This window comes from Tinamus guttatus, unplaced genomic scaffold (assembly GCF_059628265.1).
Source record: "Tinamus guttatus ecotype Peru unplaced genomic scaffold, ASM5962826v1 Tinamus_guttatus_pri_ptg000356l, whole genome shotgun sequence".
NCBI lineage: Eukaryota > Metazoa > Chordata > Aves > Tinamiformes > Tinamidae > Tinamus > Tinamus guttatus.
Window position 1 is genome coordinate 4,095,809 of NW_028288890.1, and position 22,945 is coordinate 4,118,753.

Genomic DNA, 22,945 nt, shown 5'->3' on the forward strand with positions numbered 1-22,945 from the left:
AGGAACTCTGGAAACACAAGAAACTCTCCAAATGGAGTTCATGACCTCCAAATTCCACTAGAAGGAGCCAAAAAAAAAAAAAAAAGATGGCCCTTGCTTGGGAGATTTGGCTTACTAGTTGGAAATTATAAATACTGTCTTCTAATAGAGATGTGGGGCAAACACAGGTGCTGTTGTGGGTTCAGCGTGGGGTGGGATAAAGAAGTCAGATCTGGAGGGGGACCTGCACTCGCACAAATGCTGAAAGCCTGTGTCATGTGGCACTCACTGACAGGGGAGGGTTTCCCCTGACAAAATCTCCCTCCCTGTGCCATGCCCAGGGACAAGGAGGACTGTGGTGCTGCAGGAGAGCACCTGCACTGGGGACAGAGATACCGGGCCAGGACTGTGCCAGCCGAGGGCTGTGAGACCCCACTGGGGCTCAGTGAGAGCCTGAGGATTTCCCAAAGGCTCTTCCTGAGGCGAGGGCAGGAGCTATCCCTGGGACCGCAAAGGAGCTGTTGGGAAAGCCCTTGAAATGCCACCTGGTGCTGAGCTGGACCCAGGGTGCTGCCCACGACCTGGTGGGCACAGGACTGTGTAGACCGCAGGTACAGCAGGGGATCCCCCAGGTCAGGACAAGCTCCACAAACATGGCAGAGACCCTTCACACTCCACTGGCTCTAGCAGTGCACATGGGCAGTGCTGGGCTCACCAGGAGCAGAGCTGCAAGGCCCTCATCCTTCCTTGCCCAGCTCACAAGAGCTTTTGTCCCCAACAGATTTCTCATGAGAAAGGGCTGTGAGGTCTGTGCCAGCTCTGAGGACTTCTGGGTTCAAGCGTACATGAACGACCTGGAGCTATGGGCTGAGTGATGCAGAGCAGGGAGCAGCTGTGTCTGGCACTGCACGGTTGTCCCAGACACACGATGGCAGCATTTTGGAGCTGCTCAGCAGAACACTTGCAGGCGCTCATCTTTTGCCAGGGATGAAAGTCCAGCCATCTTCCTGCCTGCAAGCACACAGTCATGCTACAGCGGTTCCCAGCCATCCTGTGTGCACAGACAGTCACAAAGCTGGCAGTGGTAAGCCTAGCACAAACACACAGCCCCTGGTCACCACTGCATGCTCCTGCTGTCCAGCATGAACCTTTCTGGGCTGCATTGCCCCCTCTGTGTGCTCAGTGTTTTGGCTATTGTTCATCTCCTCTTCCTGACACTGACATTACAGCCTGAGGTCATGTCTAGTTGCAGCATGGGTGAGGGAACTTGTTCTGGTGTTACTGGGTCTGTGGGTGAAGGCAGGAACTGCTATTGCCTGTGACAAAATATCCTACAGACCAAGACGGAGATCTAAGAAACCACAGAGAGATAATGATGTTTTCTCAACCACAACATTGCCAGAGCTCACACACTCTTAGAGCTCGTGCAGGCAACTGAAACCATGATATCTGCTTATCTTTGATCTTTGTGCAAACACAGGCTGCTTGCACCTCAATCTATCATAGCTCTTTCTGCCTTGACATACTAAAGGGGTGAATAACCCATATGTCAGGCATCTCCTGAGAGCCCCGTGCAGCCCAGATTCAGAATCTAGTCTGTGAGTTCAGCTCGGTGTAGGTTTTTGTGACAGAAGCAGTGGATTCTGCACTAAATCCTTAGGGCTGTGGTCTTAGAAGTGCAAGTGGAGCTAATGGAAGTGTTGTAGACTTTCTGGTACAGCAACAGGGGAGAGAAACAGAACAGCATTGTTGAGACCATACTATGAGGTGGATCATCACTGGCTTGCCCACAGGGAGAAGGGAACACTCACAGGAGTAGTAAGGGAATGTACTAGGCCCCAAATAGTGCCCTCATGCTTGGATCAACCACTCATGTGCTCCAAGCCACTCTCTGGAAGAGCCTGGGGGGCAAGACCTGCTCTGAGGCAAGTGTTAGCCCTCAGTGCCAGGGGCCAGTTGCCAGGTCATCTGCCCTTTTCTGTAGAAAATGATACTGGAGTTCTTTGCTTCATCATCTACATCTTAAACTGAGGAAAAATAAATGTGATTTTAGACTGAAAGTATGAATACTATCCACTGCATGTTATTTCCCTACCTTTAACTTTGGAGTAGTCAATGGCAGGGATCATAGAATGCAGGTAGAGTAATGAAGGGGATAAGAGTGCTCATGGAGGGGAAAGAAAGAAATCTGAGCATGCAGAAAGGGGAACAGAAGAGGTCTGAGTGCACACAGTGGGGACTGGAATAACATCTGGTCAACCATGGAGTGAACAGGGGAGATAAGCCTGCATATAGAGAAGAATAGTAAGGAGCTGTATGTGCATGAAAGGGAACTCAAACTTTGCCCCCAGGCTGAACGTGCAGCTGAATGTTCACTCTTGCAAGTGACTACGAAATATTCGGTTTAGCAATGTAGTTGCTTTGGTAGAAATGGGTTTGAACTGGAACGGAAAAGAAAAGGGAAATCTAAACTAAGGAAAGCTCCCAGGGCCCATCTAAAAACATCAGGGGCAACAGCCTGGCAGTGGGGAATGTCAGGCACCTTGTTCTGCTTCATTCTATGGCATTAGTAGGGAGCCCTGTCTGAACTCCAAGAATCTGGGTCCTTGTACCGTGGCATTAGGAGCCATGAAGCTCATGGTATGTCTTGGATGCACCTGATATACCATTCACAAATACAAAGTTTGCCATCTCATGCATCTGGGGAAGGTTCAGGACTGACTGTTATCCCTCATGCACGCATATGCACACAAACACACACATGTTCCTGGTGAACAGCTAGGCCTGGGCTTTAGAAGAACAGAAAGCAGCCATAGTGTCAGCTGGCACCATAACTCAGCAAGAACGTCATGCTCACCTATTGCCTAGTCCTTTTGACAGAGCAGTCCTGACCACTCATGAAAGACATTATTTTTGACTGACACTGAGCCTCTGCATGCAACTACTTGCATGACAAGTGTGACACCTAAAGGGACTTGTTAATGTTTTTTGTAACCTGATCCTCCTCCCACAAGGGAAAGTGTTCATTTCTCCACCTTCTTCCTGGTCTCCATAGTCTGGGGTTCTTGAGGGCTGCTCTTAGCAGAAAAGATGGAAGCAAAAAAGTATCAGGCCCACATTTTCCCTAGTGCCTTGTCTGACTTCATTCTGTGGGGTTAGTAAACACCAAGAGCCCAGATCCTTGTACCATGGCATTAGGAGCCATGAAGCTCGATTGTCTTTGGCCAATGAGATGTGTGGCATCTGAACCTGTTAATTTTCTACAAGATAAATGGTCTGCTTTATCTGAATTTCTCTGGTGAGCCCCCCAGGGACTGCTAGTTTCCTACTTGAACCATTGGTCACCATTTCCTGACATAAACTTGTTTTTAGTCTTGATTAGGTCCCCTGCACAGACACTTCTTGATTCCTGGATCTGGTGGGGGCAGGTCCCTTGAGCAGAGGGTCTGCTTCATGTCATTACTCACAAAAAGGAGCGGAGAAAGGGACTCCCTGCAGAGTTCCCCCAGGAAGTCTGTAGAGCCCGTTCCAGATGTTCTTTTTTTTTTTTTTTTTTTTTTCCCCTGGGGCATTGAGGTCATGGGTGGTCTCTCCCTGTGGAGCCATGCTGTGAGCATCACCAGGTGCACACTCCCCTCATCCCTGGCGTCTAGTAGTCAGGATTCGGCACTCTCACTGCCACGGCCTGGGTTTGATTTCCAGACGGGGAAGGGGCTTCTCACCTCTGTTGATGGTCCAAGCCTTTTTCTTCATAGTAGAACAACCCTGTCCCAGGGACAACTCTCTTGGTCAACTCAAGTGGTCAGCTCTAGCAAGCGGAAATGTCCCTGAGGTAGGATAAACTGTGTGTGTGTGTGGATGACAGCCCCCCAGACGCCATCAGGCGGGATCCTCTTTGCAAAAAAGTGCTACGAGTGCAGGGCACAAGATAGGGACATGGATAGGGACAAATATATCCCTGGGACTAGTATGAATGAGGATGAATATGTGTCAAGTTGCAAATATCTGAACATCATTTCATACCTACTGCCTGTCTCAGCCTTCCTAAAGGGAAGAGCTCAGCTAGAAATTTAGAAATTGGTCTTAGGGATCATCTGGAGCAGAATGCTGAGCCAGTGCATGCCACCACTGAGTCATTCTTATGAGCATTGACGGCTGGATGTCCGTCCTGCCATCCCGGGGATGGGTGGGCAGGGGCTGCCAGTAAAAGCTCCCGCTGTGAGCAGGATTTGAACCTGCGCAGGGATACCCTATTGGATTTCAAGTCCAACGCCTTCACCGCTCGGCCATCACAGCAGCTGGTGCTGGCCCTCTCTGCAGAAGGCCACGGCAGGGAGGGCAGGGGAGGCTGCCTGCCACCTCCTGCCCACCCCAGGGCCACAACAGGACCTACCTGTCCCACCCTGAACACGGCCTGCACCTGCCGTGCTGGCCCCTGTCGCACACCCAGCACTGATATTGCTGTTAGTGCTGCCATCTCTACTGCGCAGAACAAAGGCTGGCAATGGGGCTAGGTATGGAAATCAGCACTCCACCTGTCCTGGAAAAGGAAAACAGGTGCCACTTCACCACCACAATGGTGGCTAATGTAGTCTGAGAATCTCTTCTGTGGGGATTTGCTGCTGCCCAGTCGCCTGGGGGAAGGACAAGACTGGAGCTCCGTGTCCCATCCTGTCCCATTTCCTTCTCTCTAACAGAAAGGCCAGGCACATAGCTAGGTACAGAGCAGAGCTCCAAGAGGCAGCCAAACAATGGAGCAGTGGTCCAGCAGGGTGCAAAGACAAGCCCGGCAACACTGCACAGACCAGCAGACATGTCCTCAATTGTGGCAATGCTGTGACACAGGGCACAGTCCCCAACAGCTGCTGGAATAACTGTGCCTGCAACATCTGGGCTTCACCACAGATAATGTCTCAGGAGGAGGACACTGTTCGGCAAATCTCTGGCTGCAGGGAGTGACTAGGACCTCCTGCCGAGGCTGAGGTCGATGGCCTTTGTGTGCAGCGTTCAAGGGTCTGAGCTGACAAGCCAAGGACCTGTGCAGGAAACTGCAGAGCATCAGAGATTCCCATAAATATTCTTAGAACACTTTTTGTTGACCGTTTTTCTTGTCTTGTGTCGCTGGCACTCATTCTCCTTTATAGTTCTTGTATATTTGCAGATAAAACAATCTTGCCTGATAGAACAGGATGTGTTTATAGTAAAAATGGTGTTCAATAGAACAAGTGACAGGTCTTCTCAAGCAACAAATAACATTTTCCAATATTATGCAACATAGAAAACCACAAGAAAAGCTATATTCATGAGATAAACTTTTTCTCTCAAGAAGTAGTTCAAATTCTGCTTGCAAGTTTTTACCCTTTGTCTTCCAAGCTTCAGAGAAGTGCCTGCTTTTCTTGAGTACTGATTTTGCTAGGTTCAGCATGCTGTGGTCGCTGTTGCCTCGTATTACCTGACACAATGTTGAACACAACTTGTCCTCACAATAATGTCCTGATGGTCATGTTTAAGCACCTCACTGGTTCTAATATGTCTTGCTGGGTTTCGGAGAAGCCCTACTACTTGTGCATGGTGAATATGATGAACCTCTACAAGTCCGGGGTCTGAGATTCATACAGACATGCCTTCACATGGTTAAGCACTGAATCAAACCCATAAATTTATGCTAATTTTCCTCATCGACTTGTATGTTAACTGTAGAAATCAGCCCAGGGGAAATTAAGTACAGGGAAGAGTCCATTGCAGTGAATGACTCCCAATGACTCCCCTCCCCAGCTGACAAACAAACCTGAGTGACATCTGAAGTTTCTTCTATTCTTCCTTTGTTAAAATAACCATCTGCAGCCTTTGAAGCCATGTATTCTCCCTCTGGATTTCTAGGGGCCAAACTGCTGCTCCTGTTTTGGTTTGCGGCTGTCCCAGATTCTGGAAAAAGATGGGAATTGACTGCACAGCAAGAAGATAATGTGAATAGGAAAAAGCCTTCTCCTATTTGGTATAAGAGACAGCAGAGATCTCTTGCTAGACCTGCTGATCCCAGCTCTAGAGAAGCCATCTCTTACTCTCCAGACTGAGAGTCAAAGAGTGAAAAAAAAAATGGGAGGGAATAGAAGGACCTTTCTCCTAAAAAATGGGACAGGAAGAAGTTTGATTCCTGAGCAGGAGATGAAGATTTTATTGCCCCAGTGGATGTGGCCTACCATTGTGCTAGAAAGGCGCAGATGGCCTTCCACAGCTTTTATGTCCTTGAAACTGGGTCCATGGCTCAGAGCAGAGGTAGGTCCATATGTGATAGCCCACCGAATCGTGCCATGGCCCCTGCAACCTCTGGGACTGTGGAGAGAAGAGAAGCTGTGGAGAACCACCGGCTTTCCCTTCTGCATTGTTTTCCAAAATTCCCTGTTTGTTCAGGGAATGGCATGAAATGGCAATGATGCCCTGGCCTTGAGCATAAAACTGGATAGGCTTCTCCACAGAGATTTAAACGTCCTTTTTAGTGTGATAAACTTGTATTTATAAAGCTGAACAAACTGTTTGTGATTAAACGGCAGGAAGATCTGACTAGTTGATCTTTTTCATGCCTACTTGTCAACAAGAATTTCCTTTTCAGTGTCAATCACTTCTGACCTGCCCACAACAACTTTTATCACCTTCTGTAGAATGATCATAAAAAACAGTGCTGAGGTGGCAGGGGAGGAGGGTTTCTTCTAAAAACGAATCATTTCTGATTCAATAAAACAGCATTATTTCTTGGTACTTCAGTTTGTTTATTTGCTTGTTTGTTTTTTTTTTTTTTTTGTAGTTCAGAATTAAAGTTTCACTTTAGAAACTCTGAAATTAGTGATGCATTATGCAGTTTGATTCCTCTGCAGTTCTGACTTTGAAGTATTGATGTGTCATAAAATATTTTGAGATTATTAAATGTATTGGAAATCTGGGCAATCAGCACAGGGCAGAGCATGGAGGACTGGGGTGGCCTTGAAGGTCTGGTAGATGTGGGACACCATGTAGCTCACACAGCACCAGGGCACATTGGCTAACATTTTATTCCTTACCAGCAGCATCTGGGCACCACCTGTGGCTTCCTGCCCATTGCCACTCCTCCCTTCCTTCCAGTACAACCTGCCGTGACACGTATCACATCCAGCCCCCACCTCTGCACAAGGAAGTTCAGCACCCCTATGCCTGCCCCTTGCCTCTCCCACCAGCCTGGTCCCCGGGGGTTCATCTGATGCACTCAATAGTGCATCAAGGGAAATGAGCAAAACGCATGTGCTGGAGAGCTACCAGGTCAAAAATTCTTATTACCTTGCTGGCATCAGTCTTCGTGTTAAAGGTTAATACATTTTGGCTGTTTTTCATAACACCAACAAAAAACAAAATCCCATCTTTCAATTTTCATGAGTTAGATGTTTTCAGAAATATTGGTCCTGCTGTTTAAAGATGTGGTGAAACTCTTCTGAACTCTTTGAGAAACTCTTCAAGCTTGTGACATTTTTCTCTGAGAAGTGGTAGGGGAAGTGAAGGATACAGAACAGGACAAATTCTGTACTGACCTTCAGAAAAAGGAACCAGGAAATGCATATAAATCTTGGAAAAAACTTCTGCAAGTGCTGACAAAGTGTTTGATTAGGGTGATGAGCCAGTGTCAACATGGGCTTGTCAAGTAATCATGCCAAATCAATCAGGGCAGCAAATCCTACAGAGAAAGAAGAAAAAGGCATCACAGATGTATTCTGGTGATGCTTTTGGCTTCAAAATATATTATTAGAAGCAAACTCTGAAAGCAAAGCCTAGAAGAAAATACTAAAGAGGAGATGCCAATTAAATAATCTGCTACATAGACAAGAAATATCAGTGGGTCACTCTTGAGTGCTGGAGAGCCATACGTGTCAGTTGAAGATCTGTCATTGTCTGCTGATTTCATTAATAACTTGTTTGATGGAATAGAAAATAGCTAGGGCCAAGCACAGGTGCATAGGAATTTTATACGAGAATAATCAGACTAACAGATATCAGACAAGCAACACATTAGCCTTTCTGTGAAAGAAAGTCGAAGGCTTAACTGGATTACATGATGACATCAAACACTCTCATACTGCTGTGAGAAAGGCTTATTATTCCTCTTGGTTTAATTTGCCTCAATTGCCACTCGTTCCAGCTTTCCAAGTAGGGTTAAAACTCAATCCATAGAGTGATAGAAAAAATGATTTCAAATTCCCCAGTAACTTTGGTAGTATGGAGGTGCCAAGGAAGTCAAGATCACGTGAAGATATCTAGTTTAGATCTGGAAGAACTGGTGTTTGAGAAGTAAACTCTTTATATTGCCTTCACATTTATAATCTGAAGTACAGATTTCTTTCCTACTTTTTAGTTCTTGGAATACGTGTGGAACTACTTGCTCAGTCCAATATCTTGATCCTTTCCAGATATTTTAGGATGAAATATCCCATTCTCTACTCCCCAATTATTCTTCTTGTTTTCATTGATGTAACTTGTTGCCTGTATTAATATACATTTGACTTGACCAGAGACACCTCTAACCTGCTCCATACATTTGTCCTGTCCCTTGTTCAGTCTTTGGCATTCACAATGGTTTAGCAATAAACCTAATTCAACAATTTTAGTTCAGTTACAACTTTGGTTTCCTTGGCATTTTTTGTGGGTATCTTGAATTTATCCAGCTATATTCTTTTGAAGTCTGGATGAAAATTTCAATTTTTATTCTTTATATAAATCATGTCTATTCAATCCTACTAAATCTATGAATTTCAATAGCAGATTACCACTTATAGTTTTGTGTAGCACTCTGATGAACAAATATATCTTTTTTCTGTATGCTCATGGCCTACAGTTCAGGTCAGATTTTGTGAAATTACAGGACATGAACTCAGAAATTATATGCAGCCCACAAATCCCCCACTCACACCTACAATATTTGGATTTTGGTGTGCCCCACAGAATCAGTGCTGGTATGTGGCACATTTTCCAAAGTAACAGTCATATCAAGGTCAAGATGAGAAGAAAGTAAATTCCACCATCTTTTTATTTTATTTTATTTTATTTTATTTTATTTTATTTTATTTTATTTTATTTTATTTTATTTATTTTTTTGGCCATAGTAACACTAAGATGATTCCTGGATTTCTTTTTTTTTTGGGGGGGATTTTTTTTTCTCCCCCTTTTTTAAGTGATTTGTCAAAAAGGAAGTCAACCCCTAGCATAAGGAATGGAGCAACATGCACCTTTCTGCTTAAGCCAGGAAAGTAAAACAGCGGTTTCCTCTTGGCTCAATCTTGTCCCAAGTTCTCCTCTTTGGGTCACGCCCAGACCAGGCTCAGCTAATTTCTGCCCTGAGCTAAGTGCTATAAAAGACCGCCTTATTTCAAATGCCCCACCAGCCTTTCTGCAGACATGGCAGGTGAGATTTGTGTGTTTAAATTTTATTTCTGTATTTAAATGCTTTTATATTTCTGGTGTGGGTATTGGTGTGCTCTTTGGATAAGCCCAAGGTGATGAGGAGACAGAGTAGACCTCTAGGAACTTCATCCTTCCTTCTTCTCCAGGCATACATGAAATACATTTATTTTAATAAGTAAGAGAAAAGAATTTTCTGTCTTTTATGGTGATACCTTGCAGCAAAATATTGCTAGGAATAAGCAGTCTTAAATCATTGAAAATATGAATCAAAAACTTCCACAGATTGCAAATAAAAGATATCCTGCTCCACTGCATGAAGCTGATCAGTTCTTCCAAACTTTGTCAGCATTTCCTATTCCAATCTGAGTCAAGTAAAATACTGACTAAAAGACCTTGAATATATCTATCTGTAACTTCCTGGTTGCCTTCTTTTGGGGATGGCTCTCTGCCTTGTGTATAGAAGCTTTGAGTTCAAATGATACACCCCTCTAGTGTTAGTGTGAAAAAGATTAGTGACAACTATTAGGGAGTATAAAGAATTTTAACGAAAGGGATAAAAGGATGGAGAACCTGCACTAGTCTTAGCAGCTTGTTTTGCTCAGCATATCAATAAGAAGACAAAGAAGCAGGCAGAGGCCACAAAATGACAGTGGGCAGATTGTCTAACCCCATTTATGATAGCAATGGACCCTCCTTACCATTCAGCATATCAGGATGTTACATTTTTTTTCTGATCCTCCTGCCTGACAGCCTTATTACTGAAGGCTGAACTGTATTTAGCTGCCTCCTCCTTGGCAGTTATTTTGTCCCTGCATCACATGCACGGCCCATGTCCTGCCTACACTTAAAATTTCTTCAACCAAGCTACAAACATGCTCAGAGGCAGTCTGTACTTCCTTTCTATATCCTGAAAGATGTATTCAAACCAACCTGGGACAGTCACTCTTTTGATGTTTCTGTGAAAGCCTGTCTATCCAGTTACAGCTAACTGAAAGGATTTCTGTCGTGTTCCTCTCTAGGGATAAAACCAGGAATTATTCTCTTGGGATTTGTCATCACCTTGTGCATGGCTGGGCCATGGAACTCCTCAGCAAGTGGTAAGATTCTGCATCTTCGCTGCAGCCACTGCTGTGATTAGAAGGGTGCAATACTGTGTGGAGGATTTGGGGAAGAATGGAGTCCTGGGGAGAGCAGCCTTTCCTCCAAGCTGCTAGATATCAAAGTTAGGGTCATATCAACACTGAGGGGACCTGATAGTTAATGCCTTTCTTCTTTTTGTTCCACTTTTATCCATTTTCTCTAGCTTTTTTTTAGCTATTTTTAAGAGTCAGTGCTTGCCCCATCACTCTCTGTATTATCCATGCAGTTTCTTGTTCCCATTCAATTCCTGTTATCTTCATGAAACTTTTGGCCAATTTCCATTGTATTTTGGAGTTCTCAAAGGTAACTGTGATTTTGTGAATCTGTTGCTGTGTTTGCTCACTTCCTTTTGCACCTCCTGTTACTGCTACTGGAGCTCCTTCCCCTGTCCTCTTCTCCCATTTTTTGCTGCCATTCCTTGTGTTTTATATGGTTGCTTAGATGATAACAGGAGGCTATGCTCCTGTCATACTAACCTGTATGTCAGCAACCTGTGCCTGTCAGCAGACTGGTGCCTTGAGCGCAATGGCCATTTGAGAAGGACCTAGTGTGGATGAAGCAGAAACATTGCCTGTCATGAGCTTTGGCATATCTAACATGAGGTTCTTCTTGCTTCCCTTGGGCATTTGCAGTGTAGCTGCCACTCTGTTTGGCCTTCCAGTGAAGAGGGGGAGATGCCTGGGGGAGATTCCTCTGAGTTATTTTGGATGTGTACCTAGGTATTGCCTGGAGTGCCCAGAAAGCTCAAGGACTAGCTGAGCTATCTTCATTTAAATTTAAATCACGAAAGTTCCCCATAGCCTCTGGTTACAGCTTCATACTGCACATTTTTGCCTCATCTGGAGTGCTGTAATTGGATTGCCTCTAACCTACTTTACTCAGTGTGGCAGCCACATGTAAACTTGAAATGGGAAAGTAAAAGTTCCAGCAAAGGCAGTCATAAGTTCAGACACCTTTATGTATTAATTTCCCTCCAAAAGAGGTTTGCAAGGATGGGTGCAAACATCCTGGTGTAAAAGCTTTATGCAGAAGAAGCAAAGAGAAGGACAACTAGGCAGAATTAACTCTGGAAAGATGTGAGTGATCAAGATAATGAATCAAAATGGCACCCAGATACTCATTCTAAGTTTAGCCTTGATTTTAGGTGGTCCAAACTTTGTCCAAGGTAGTCACAGCATTATATATGGAAAAAAACTGATAATTTATCTCCTGATGCACATCATAGTGTCTTTATGACCTGCTCATTTCTCTTTTTCTGGAGTAGGATACTCAAAGTCGCTGTCAGACTCATCCCTTTTGAGCAGCATTCGTGAAGCCAAGAAGCTGGTAGATGAGGCATACCTACTTGGCCGAGAAAGGTGAGTCCCCTTTGCTTTGAAGGGCTGAACGATACAAAGCAATGGGAGAAATGTATGTCTTCTGGTTCCCACTGCATATTCATTATGGAGACACCTTTGTTCAAGGACTCTGTGTGAGGTAGTTGGTCAGATTCTTCTGCTCCACCTTCCTGGCCTGTAGTGTCTTCTGTCAGCATCAAGACCACCTTTCATCCTCCACCACTTACTCTGCTGTTACATGTAGTAGTCTGTAGTGGTATGAGCAGGCGAAGCACACGTTGAGCTCTCCTGGCTCCTAAAGTTCTGCCTCTCTTGAAAAGAGGCAGAGTCATGAGATAGTTGTGCCAATGAATATCCTGATATGAATAAGCTTTGGTGGAAATCAGAAACTAGCCATCCTCTGTTTATAGCTCCAGATTCATGGATCCAGAGAGCAGGTGGTTTTGGAGCAGAGTCTCTCTGCTAATCCTATGAAAGTTGTTTCATTAGGCAATAAGGATCCACGGAGCCAGAAAGAGAGGCTACATGACCAAGACAGTCTCTCTGTTTGTAGACTGTACCTTGAGACATACTAAAAGTTATCCAGTCACTGAATAAATCAGTTCTATATGTACCATCCCAGCTTTGTACATTCATCAGGATTTATTGTGACAAGAACATAATGCAAATTGAAAACAAGAGATCATGATTCTTTTTTTTGCCAAAATTCAACTAAAATTGGACATGTGTAAACTTGATGAGTGGTCAGCTTGGTACAGGTGAGCAGAGTGGTGTTATTGTGTCTGAGTATTTAAACATGACTCAGCCCAGCACAACCGAACAGGTCTGATTTTGGAGATGGTGCTTAATGAGACTCTCTTATCTTTAGCTCAAAGAGAAAACTGGAGGAAAAGGATGTCACACCTTCAGATTTCCTGAAGCACTTAAAAGAGCCAAGAGGAAAAACCAGATCTGCAGTGCGTGCTGCTGATTACTTGGAAACTACTTTGAAACTACTGAAAAGGAAGTTTGAGATGTATGGGAAAGGGGAATTTAATGTTACAGGTAATGTGCTTCAGAATGTTACATACAGCTAACAGTGAAAGATATCACAAAGTCAAAGAGCAGTTCTGCCACTTTTCAAATAACTGGTGGTTAAAAACCCTTCACAATAAAGGTCCAAGATCTTTCTGCTTTGAGGCCCAAAGTGACCAGTCCTGGAAAAAAGAACGTGCAGAGGCTGACCAAGCTACTTCCTGGCTTCCTTTTTAATCAAACTTTAGCAGTGCCTTTCTCAACCTTTGACTCTAAAAAGAGCCGAAGGTAAGAAACCTAACAGCAGAGGTGATGAAAATACCTGAGGTAAATCAAGGGCAAAATGCATTGAGTGGCGAAGATTCTGGCTACTGCGCATAGAAGCCCACCTTTGACTTCTCACATCAAAATGTCACGAGTGTATTGCCCTGAGAGCTTCTGGTTTTGTTTCCATTCTGGTGCAAAAATATTGCTGGTGCTCCACACCATTCTCCTGGAAGATTATCCAATGCCACACCAGCTTCCCTTGCCAAGAGATTAGAGGTGATTCACAAAAGGTTTAGGCTTCAAATCAACAATTAAAATTTCAGATGCTATATTTCCATAGCTCTGACAGCTCATATCTAATGTGACTTTAGATGCCTTCTCCTGTGAAACTGACAGAACAACACGTCTTCTTCATAACCAATTGCTAGAAAAGTTAAAACAACTGTGTTAAAACACATGATCTCCATGTTTAGAGCTAAATTCAGTAACATCACAGAAGTGCATAGCAATGAGGATGTACTGGGCTCAACATTTGTCTACTGTAGTGCAGACTACAATGCAGTTAACCAGTCTACCCAGCTAACATTGATAACTTACTGGTGCAAAGCAGTTCTTTTGCAAGGTTCTTTTTTAGAGCTGAGTTCTGTGGCATTGTTCCTCACTCCTAAAACTCATGTCTGAGTCTTCTCATTTCTTCTCATGTATTCTCATTGCTTTTCCAAATCTCCATGTGACCATTGATCACTGATCTCAGCTGAAGTGGGCTGCATGAGGGCTAGTTTTTAGGCTGAACAGAATTTTTGTAGAAAGGAAAAGACACTTGTTGGAGATATCCCTTGTTCCTTAGAATCTGCATCTGGAGCGAATGAAATACACTGAACTCTATTGATTGTGGCTGACAAGGGTAGACTCCGGTAAGAGTGATTCTGGTTGAGCTAATGGTATGTAGAGAGACAGAGGGAGTATTCCAGGGAAATCAGTTATGGAGCAACTTTCTGTGTACATACTCTTAAACCAATATATGCTGACTAACAAATCCCTATAACAATAAAGGGACAAATGGTGATCTAGTGATCCTAAAGTAGATGCCTACATTTGACAGATGAGCCATAACCTGAACTGTCAGTATAAAAAGTCCTGGGTATTCTCAGAATCTGCCAACTATAGACCTGCAGTGTTAGTGCATGAACTTTCTCCATTCATGCACCATTTTTAGAGAAAAGGCACCGAGCTGTCATTATACATTCTAAAACTCTCTGAAATTATTTTGTGGGATTTTTGTTTGACTCATTCAGCATAGACCTGCTTTGGTTTTTATGCCAAGTTTCTCATGTTGCTGAGAAATGGAAAAGCGAAACATTGTTACTGGATTCTCTTGCAGATCTCCTAAACAGCAAACAAAAGGAAATGATTTCCAAAGAAACAGGCTGTTACTCTCAGATTTATTCCATCAAATGCAAAGATGATGGCATTTATCGGACCATCTCTGGAGAGTGCAACAACAGGTAGGATTTGTCTGTGGAGAAAGAGCATCTCCTGTCTGTGGACTGGCTCAGAATAGATGCCTCTAGGTCATCTGTATGAGTTTCTTTCAACAGAGCAAGAAGGAATTGCTAATTTCAGTGATGTTTGTACAGCTGCTTCATTTCCACTTATGCTTGGCACAAGAAAGATGTCTTTTCCACAAAACTTTCAAATCTGAGCCCTCTCATCTGTGTGCTACTCATTGATAGCCCAATTTCAGATAACTTGTACCGAATACACGAGCAAGATTATTTTAAAGCTAGGTCTCCTGGACATTGTAGATATAAATAATTCATGTCTATTATACTCAGTACACATAATTGAACACTTCAGTCTTCTGGCAGTGAGGAGGCTGGAGGGATCCACTTGCTGCCTCTTCTGCTTGGAGGGTAGTTATGAAATGACAAGTCAAAGTCATTTCAGTAGCATGGAACAATATAGTAATGAGAAACAGCCAAAGGCTGCAGCTTGAAACGATCATGTGGGACATGAGGGAACAAAATTCCTGAAGGGGTAACTTTGTGCCAGGTCCCCAAAGAGGTGGGGTGTCTCTATTGGAGGGTTTCAGGCCTCAGCAGGACAAATCCATGGCCGCCCTGGTCATTAGTAACAGTAAGACTGGAGAAAAAAAAAAGCTGGAGGCCCTTTCCAACTAGTGCTTCAGAGAATCGTGGTGGGGAAGTCCTTGAAACAGATACAATAATAAACAGAGGCTTAAAATCCAAATAAAATTAATAAAGTCACGAGGACACCTTTTTAAGCTCAGAAAACTTGATTTTCACTTACAGTAATACTCTTGCTATTGCTTTCTCTGTGTTTTCTGGACAAAGTGCAGCTATTACCTCTGTTGTGTAAGAATCGGACATGATTTAGAGGGCTGCAAAATATTCACATCTACAAACTTTTTCATTTCTGAAATAACACAAGGACTTGTGTTTCTTTTTTCAACATTCCAGAAAGCATTTTCATTTTGGAACCTCCAACCAAGCGTTCACTCGCTGGCTTCCTGCAGAATATGAGGATGGAATGTCTATTCCCAAAGGAGCAATTGAAGGAAAGCTTTACAATGGATATCCACTCCCTCTGGTGATAACCTTTATTTTTGCTCAAATAATAGATGGAAAACTCCTTATTTCAACCAATACAAATGTCTTTCCTAGCTTAGCTTATCTGTGGTCTCATGGATAAGTCTCAGTCTTGTACTGAGGGACAAATTCACCTTGGGGAAGAAAGTGAACCACAATTTCTTCTTGGTTTTCTATAGGTTCGAAAAGTGTCAAATGAAATTGCTCGGACAGTCAACATCACTCGTGATCCGGATCTTTCTCTAGCCTTCATGCACTGGGGCCAGTGGATCACCCATGATATGGATTTGGCCCCTTTCAATAGCGCAGGAGTAAATGAGGAGCTTCGGTGTGAGACTGACTGTGTCTTCAAGCCCCCTTGCTTCCCAATTAAGGTATGATGACTTTCATCCCACTCCATGCTACCTTAAAATATCCAAAAATACTTTTAGATACCTTAAAACTCACTTAAAATGTTCATCACTTTCTGTCTGGTATTGCTTATGTTTGTTTTAGTTCCCCCCGGATGACCCACGGAAGCAGAGATCAAATTTTTGTATGCCATTCACCCAGACAGCTTCAACATGCAACCCCAAGACATTTATTCGAGAGCAGATCAATGCAGTTAGCTCATTCCTTGATGCCAGCATGGTGTATGGCAGTGAACAGTATGTGGCAAAGAGTATTCGAAATTATACAAATGAACTGGGTTTGATGGCAGTCAACCAGAATTTTACTGATGAAGGGCTGGAGTTATTGCCCTTTGAGAATAAAACAGAAAGCGTTTGTGTGTTCACGAACAAGAGTATGAACATCCCCTGTTTTAAAGCAGGTAAGGCACATGTGGGGTGTAGTTTTTTTCTGATCTGAACAAAAAATGTTTCTATGGCCTACAAAGTCAAAAAGGTCATTGTGGTCAAGTGACTAATAAGTCATGTTTGTATGAGTTATTGGAAGATATTGTAAGGCAAAAGATAGAGAAAATGAATAGAACAAGAATTGAACAAGAACTTTTTAACCGAGTATAAATATATACGTATATTTAATTTCCCAAAAGCTTATAGGAAGTCATTCAACCTTTAAGAGTTCTTTGCAAAACTAGAAGAATTTTTTCATAGAAAAAACACCACTCTATGAAACTTCTAAGCATTTTCCCATCTACTTTGAATTCACCATTTGGATTTCGCCTCAGTCCTAATAGTTAATAGTCCTTTATCAATGCCGTTACTAACTGTCCCTAGAACTACATTCTACATTTTTAACAGTTGAAAATTTTCAACCTTCTTCAGATGATAAGCCTAGAAATGTCAGTCTCAAATTTAATCAAATTTACAATTCAGAGTCTTTTAAAACGAGAAGTGCTCCAGTGCAAGCAAATAATTAAAAATTCATTAGAAATGACACTTAGACTCTGTAGACTTATGATTGATTTTGTAAGTCCTACTGCACATTATTGTCTTATTGACAGGTGTGAGAAGTTCCTTGTTGAATGAGCAGTTACTCAGTGTTTCTTCCATCCTCTTCTGTCAGAGACTTCACCGCGTGTCATCCAGCATCTGTACTAAAACTCCATTCACAGATCTCCCAAAAACATTCATAACTTGTGAGAACTGAGGCAAATTTTCAAAATCAAAATTTTACTCGGCTGATACAAAGGAATATTGTTAAAAACCTTGATGTGTATCAGAAAGTCAGGCGTTAGATTTTCACAAAAACAAGAAACAATTAACTCACAAAAATCTGCAGTACATTTCAAACTGGCAAAAGCTTGTCCTCCAAAACAACTAAACATTTTGGAGAGGGAGAGCAGCCTGCCTGTGCTGGAAACAAAGATCGGGTATTAATGGCTTTCTACAATGTGTTAAATGAGGCCCTGTGTTGACCACTGGGCAGCTTAGCACAAATGTTATCACCAGTCATGCTCAGACAGAGCCATGTTCTTCTAACATAGAGGTCTGCTATTGAAATCAAAAATTGCTTACATACTTCCTCAAATATTTCGATTTGTAGGTGATATACGGGCAACAGAAAACCTGGGACTTTCTGCTTTGCACACTGTCTTTTTAAGAGAACACAATCGCATAGCTAGAGAGCTGAAGAAGTTAAATCCTCGCTGGGATGGAGAAAAGCTTTACCAGGAGACTCGAAAGATCATAGGTGCTATAATCCAGGTACTAGTTCCTGCTCATTCTTTATCATCTATGTGCTTACAGCTATCTTTCCTCTCAGAAAAGGAGGAAAATTATGCTTAGCAGATCTCAGAGTTCTTCCAGGAAGTCGAAAAACTCCTGGAAAAGGACAGTCCACTGGGAATAGCACACATGCCAAGGGTTTTTGTGCAACTGGTGTTTTTTGTTCAGTAGATGTTGGGATGTTCTAGCTCAGCACTCTTTGTTGTCACCTTCTGCAGCAGGATGGGAAGTGTGGAAAATCCTTCTCTTTCTCAGAAGCAAATGCCGCCTTTCAGTAGTTTTTTTGTTATTATTTTATCCTCCACATTCATATTCTGCATTTCAAATTTGATGCTATTCCTGCTTATAGCTGATGCCATAACTTCTGACAGCCAGCTCTACCTATATGCTCTTTCAGATAATAACATACAAATACTATCTTCCATTCCTGCTTGGAGAGGAGACTAGCAAGTGGATTCCACCATACAGTGGCTACAATGAGACCGTGGATCCTACAGTGGCAAATGTTTTTTCCCTGGCTTTTCGGTTTGGTCATACTTCAGTATTGCCTCTTGTATCCTATTTAGATGAAAATTTTCAACTGTTAGATCAGACTCCTCTTCACTTGACTTTTTGTGCTTCCTGGAGAATTATTATGAAAGGTAAGAACATGTGGCAGCCAGCAGTCCTGGTCTAGTTCTGGAGCGGGTGTTCAGATGGTGGCTAACTGGTAAGACACGCCAGACAAACTCCAAAAACTTTTAAACTCCATTATATAATTTGTCTCAACCAAATTAGTTCCCTTCAACCTGGAAGATGTTCACAGCATGTCTGCTCAGCACTTTGCTAAATGTGGTGGAATTGCCTCCAAACACAGCCTAGTAACAGGCAAAGATGTCTTGCCAAAAGTTCTGTGTTGTTATGCTCCAACTGTTGAACATCCCCAAGCACCAACTCCTCAGAACCGCTTTAGCGGCAGTGATAATGGCATCTATATTCTGAAAATCCAAGTAAATAACTGGAAAATGAAGCAAAGGGACTCTTCAGATTGCTGTCTTTATCTCAGTTCAATGAGATTCGACAGCGTGTGCATCGTACTGCACAAACAGTGCAATTGCTCATATTATTCTTGGAAGCATCAGCCTCAAGGCACCAAATGTCAGTTAATCAAAATTTAGGTTAGTCTAAACTAGTTGCTTTATATCACTGTGTAATTAATAGGCAGGGCTAGAGGATTACTCATGCAGCTTGAGCTAGGACAGGAAAATACACCAAAATAAACATATGCATCCAGTTTTGCTTTGTTTTAGTATTTCTGTCTTCTTAACAGCTAAGAAAACAACATAGCCAACAAAACCCATGAATTGATGTTAAATAATTAATAAATAATTGTCAATTAATAGGTAATTCTAAACAAAATAATTGCAAATCATAAATCTGGAGCTGAACCCTAGGCATCAGTAGACATTGGGGACTGACTGGTTAAGGAGTCACTGCAGAAAGTGACCTGGAAGACCACAAGAAAGAAGTGGATATAGAAAAGACAGCTGCAGTGGGGGTGAAGGGGAGAGGGAGCAAATCTAATTGCAATTAACCTACCCGCTAGGGCTGTTTACAGATAAAAGGGAGCCAAACGTTTCCCTGAAGTGTGCAGAGACAAAACAGAAATAAGTTGCATCAAAGGAATATTCTTTCCAGATGGAAGAAAAAGAGTCTTTGAGACAAATGCTGAAAGAGCTGGTAGGATCTCCCTTCTCAGGCAAATTCAGAACTTGACTGAACAAAACTCTAATCAACCTGTTCTAGTTTTGAAACTAGTTCTGCTCTAGCAGATGTTTGGAGACTCCAGAGATCCTTTCCAACCTTAATTCTAATATCAACCTAAGATTTAGGGTGGGAATTCAGCCTTTCTGTCTGAACCAGGAAGGAGAGTGTGTAATTGTTTTCTTTTGAAGTCTTGTAGTAGAAACTGCTCCTAGTTTGAAGGTGGAATTGCTGAGCAGATGAAAGGGATTCTGTAAAAGCAAGGGATTCAGTGCCCAGAAAGTGTTGCTTCTACTGTGTCTGTTGCTTTTCCTGGAAATTTGACTTGATCATTGTAGTTGCTCTGTAGTCATCCTTCTAGAAATCCGAGCTGAAGCTGGCTCAGTGCTGTTTGGCTGAGCTAGGTGAAAGGAACACTGCCTGGAGGAGAAAGGATGTACGCTGCTGCAGCTGTGCCATGAAAGCTAAAATCAGGTGAAAAAAGTCTGTGCTTTTTCCCCATTTGCAATAAACACAGGTGGCATTGACCCACTCTTACGAGGAATGATATCTGATCATGCAAAACTGATGAAACAGACTCAACTGCTCATTGAGGAACTCCGGAATCGCCTATTCGAACAGACAGCGATAATGGGTTTGGATCTAGCAGCCCTAAACATGCAGAGGGGAAGAGACCATGGTCTTCCAGGTAAAGGCATACAAGTTCACACTTTTGTGGACAATACTGCTCTTTCCTCAGCTACTTAAGGAAGCTCCTGGAATGTACTGAGCTTCTTTTCATAGCAATAGGTAAAGACAGGACCTTGATTTGAGGGGGAAGGATCAATGCACAGTTAGACTTTTGGAAGTAGTCTTTTTTTCTGAGTGATTTAGGAAGAAAGGCAAAGGGAAACCCAAAATTGTATTTGGCCTGATGCATTAAAGATGAGGGGACACAGTAGTGTATTGCAAAGTGAAAGCACGTGGGGTTGAAGTGATTCATTTGTAAAATAATCTTTGCTGAATCATTTGACAAGCTTGCATCTGTGAAGGGGGAAAAATAAGTTAATCAAAACATGGTGTCAGGAAGGCCTAGATATGAATTTGATGTTCTCGGATGAATCAAAAAAACTGTAACCTAGAGTAAGTACACAGAAAAACCTGACAGAATTCAGGTATAACTTACAAAAAGATGCCAGGGCTCTGAATCAAAGATACAGGCCCAAGAAACTAAATTAAGCTTTCATACAAGCTACAGAGAGTATCTTGGCCCCTCAAGACTTGTTTTATATCTTTATCCAGGGGTATGATTGCCCCTGGTCTTAGAGAAGAACTGGTTTTCTTGGGTTAAACACACACAAAAAATGTTTTTTTCCAGAATTTTGATCCCAGAACTTTAATTCCCACAAAACCACATGGACTGATGTGCTCAGTCTCAGCACCAGATAGTTTTAACATTTACAATGTGCTGAACCTCAATCATGTGTAAAGACAGACCAGACTGTTATTTTAATGTGAGCATACAAAAAGAATCTTTGAAAAGAACATATGTTTTGACAGTGACTGCTTTGGCAATAATGTCTCCCCAGTCCTCTAGTGACATGGGATGAAGCAGGCATTGTCCGTGGGCCAAGAGGTCTGTTAAGCTCCCAAGTCTAGGCAGACAGTGGGCAGACAAGGATGCTGAGCAGCTGCCATTCTGCTTTTTCAGGTTACAATGCCTGGAGGCACTTCTGTGGGCTCTCCCAACCTCAAAATGTGAATGAACTCGCTGAGGTGCTACGCAATTCCAAGCTGGCTGAAAAGTTAATAGATCTGTATGGGAACCCAGCAAACATTGACCTCTGGATTGGGGCAATCATAGAGCCTTTTGTTCCCCAGGGCAGAGTTGGTCCTCTTCTCACCTGCATCATTGCTACCCAATTCAGGAATCTTCGTGATGGGGACAGGTAGGCAGCTCTAAGAGCAAACCATTTGCTGTGATAAAAAATGGTCACAGTTTATGCTACACATTGATCCAGTCCACCTCCCAGGAAGACTCACACTTTGGTTTTAGTCCCAGCTGCCATCATGCTCTATAGTTGCAGCCCCTACTTACAGACACATATAGTTGGGCTGCCATGGATAAGCCAAAGTTGCTCCTGTCTGAGGTGACATTTGGTCTTAGGATACTGATGGGGAGGATCAGTCATTATGTCCTCTGTGAGGCTATGTAAAAGAGGTGGGCTCTCTTCCCTGACGATGAGCGTGGAAGAATCCAAATCTGGCTGAGATCTTCCTGGAGCTACTTTTTCAAATGTGTGCACATAGTGCTTGATGATTCAAAGTGGATCTGAGCAGGGATTCACCTTGGACAGAGTTTCATCTTATCAAATAGCCAGCACCAAGTGCCTTCAAAGTGACTATGAAATGCTTCCGAAAATATCATTGCAGATTCTGGTGGGAGAACCCAGGAGTTTTCACTCCACAGCAGGTGAATGCTCTAGAAAAAGTCTCCCTGTCAAAGCTGATCTGTGACAACACTCGTATCAAAAAGGTGCCCAAGGACATGTTCAAGGTCAGCAGTTATCCCAAGGACTTCATAGACTGCCATGAGATCAACACACTCAAGCTCTCATCCTGGAAAGATTAGCATGTGGGTAGAATGAAGGTAAGCAGTGGATTATCCTTGCCTGAGACCTGTCAAAAATAAGAAATGTCCTACAAGATCAGACTTTTCTGCATTTGGAAAAATAAAAGAATTCAGGTCATTGCAGTCTCTGTCTCCCCAAAACATATTGACTATCCAGCTCCATGCTCAGATAAACAAGTTCCCTGCTAGTCCCCTCAGGCACCATCAGAGACACTGGTGCACTGCTAGCCTAGTCTCTAGTCTAGTCTCTTGCAACCTATCACTTTAATCATTCCTTAGTAGGCTATCTCTTCCTCTCCAAATAGGGGAATTCCAGGAAATCCAAACTGTTTTGGCTCCTGTGAACATGTGTTCCTCTAAGTGCCTTATTCCAAGTCAGCATAATCTGTTCCAAGACAATTAGATTATTCTTCACAGGAAGAGCATCTGCAAAGATATCTATCAGAATTAGTCTATCATCTGCTTCAGTCATGCTCTGCTGGTCCAGACCACACTCTGCCCTTGCCTTGCCTCAACCGTTAAAACATCTTAAGACATATTTTGCGTTGTTTTAATATAACATGGCCTGACACCACAATACTGTTAAAAACATCCTGAAAGACAGTAGAACAGTATTTATGTAGGAACGAGGACTAGCTTTGACCTTCTACTGAC

General features: G+C 42.9%; 1 protein-coding gene and 1 non-coding gene across 2 annotated transcripts; one reads left to right on the forward strand and one right to left on the reverse strand.

Annotated features, from left to right (window-relative positions):
* Window positions 1–4,193: 4,193 nt before the first annotated feature.
* TRNAS-UGA (transfer RNA serine (anticodon UGA)) lies at window positions 4,194–4,275 on the reverse strand. The gene has a single exon. It is a non-coding gene; the product is annotated as a tRNA-Ser (tRNA).
* A 1,925-nt stretch (window positions 4,276–6,200) lies between these two features.
* LOC104578153 (myeloperoxidase-like) lies at window positions 6,201–22,291 on the forward strand. Its single transcript, XM_088529959.1, has 12 exons — window positions 6,201–6,255; window positions 11,804–11,897; window positions 12,745–12,920; window positions 14,539–14,662; window positions 15,638–15,767; window positions 15,946–16,140; window positions 16,262–16,577; window positions 17,756–17,916; window positions 18,335–18,578; window positions 20,198–20,368; window positions 21,371–21,608; window positions 22,093–22,291. Exons 1-12 carry the CDS (start codon window positions 6,201–6,203, stop codon window positions 22,289–22,291), a joined length of 2,103 nt encoding a protein of 700 aa, XP_088386085.1.
* Window positions 22,292–22,945: the final 654 nt, after the last annotated feature.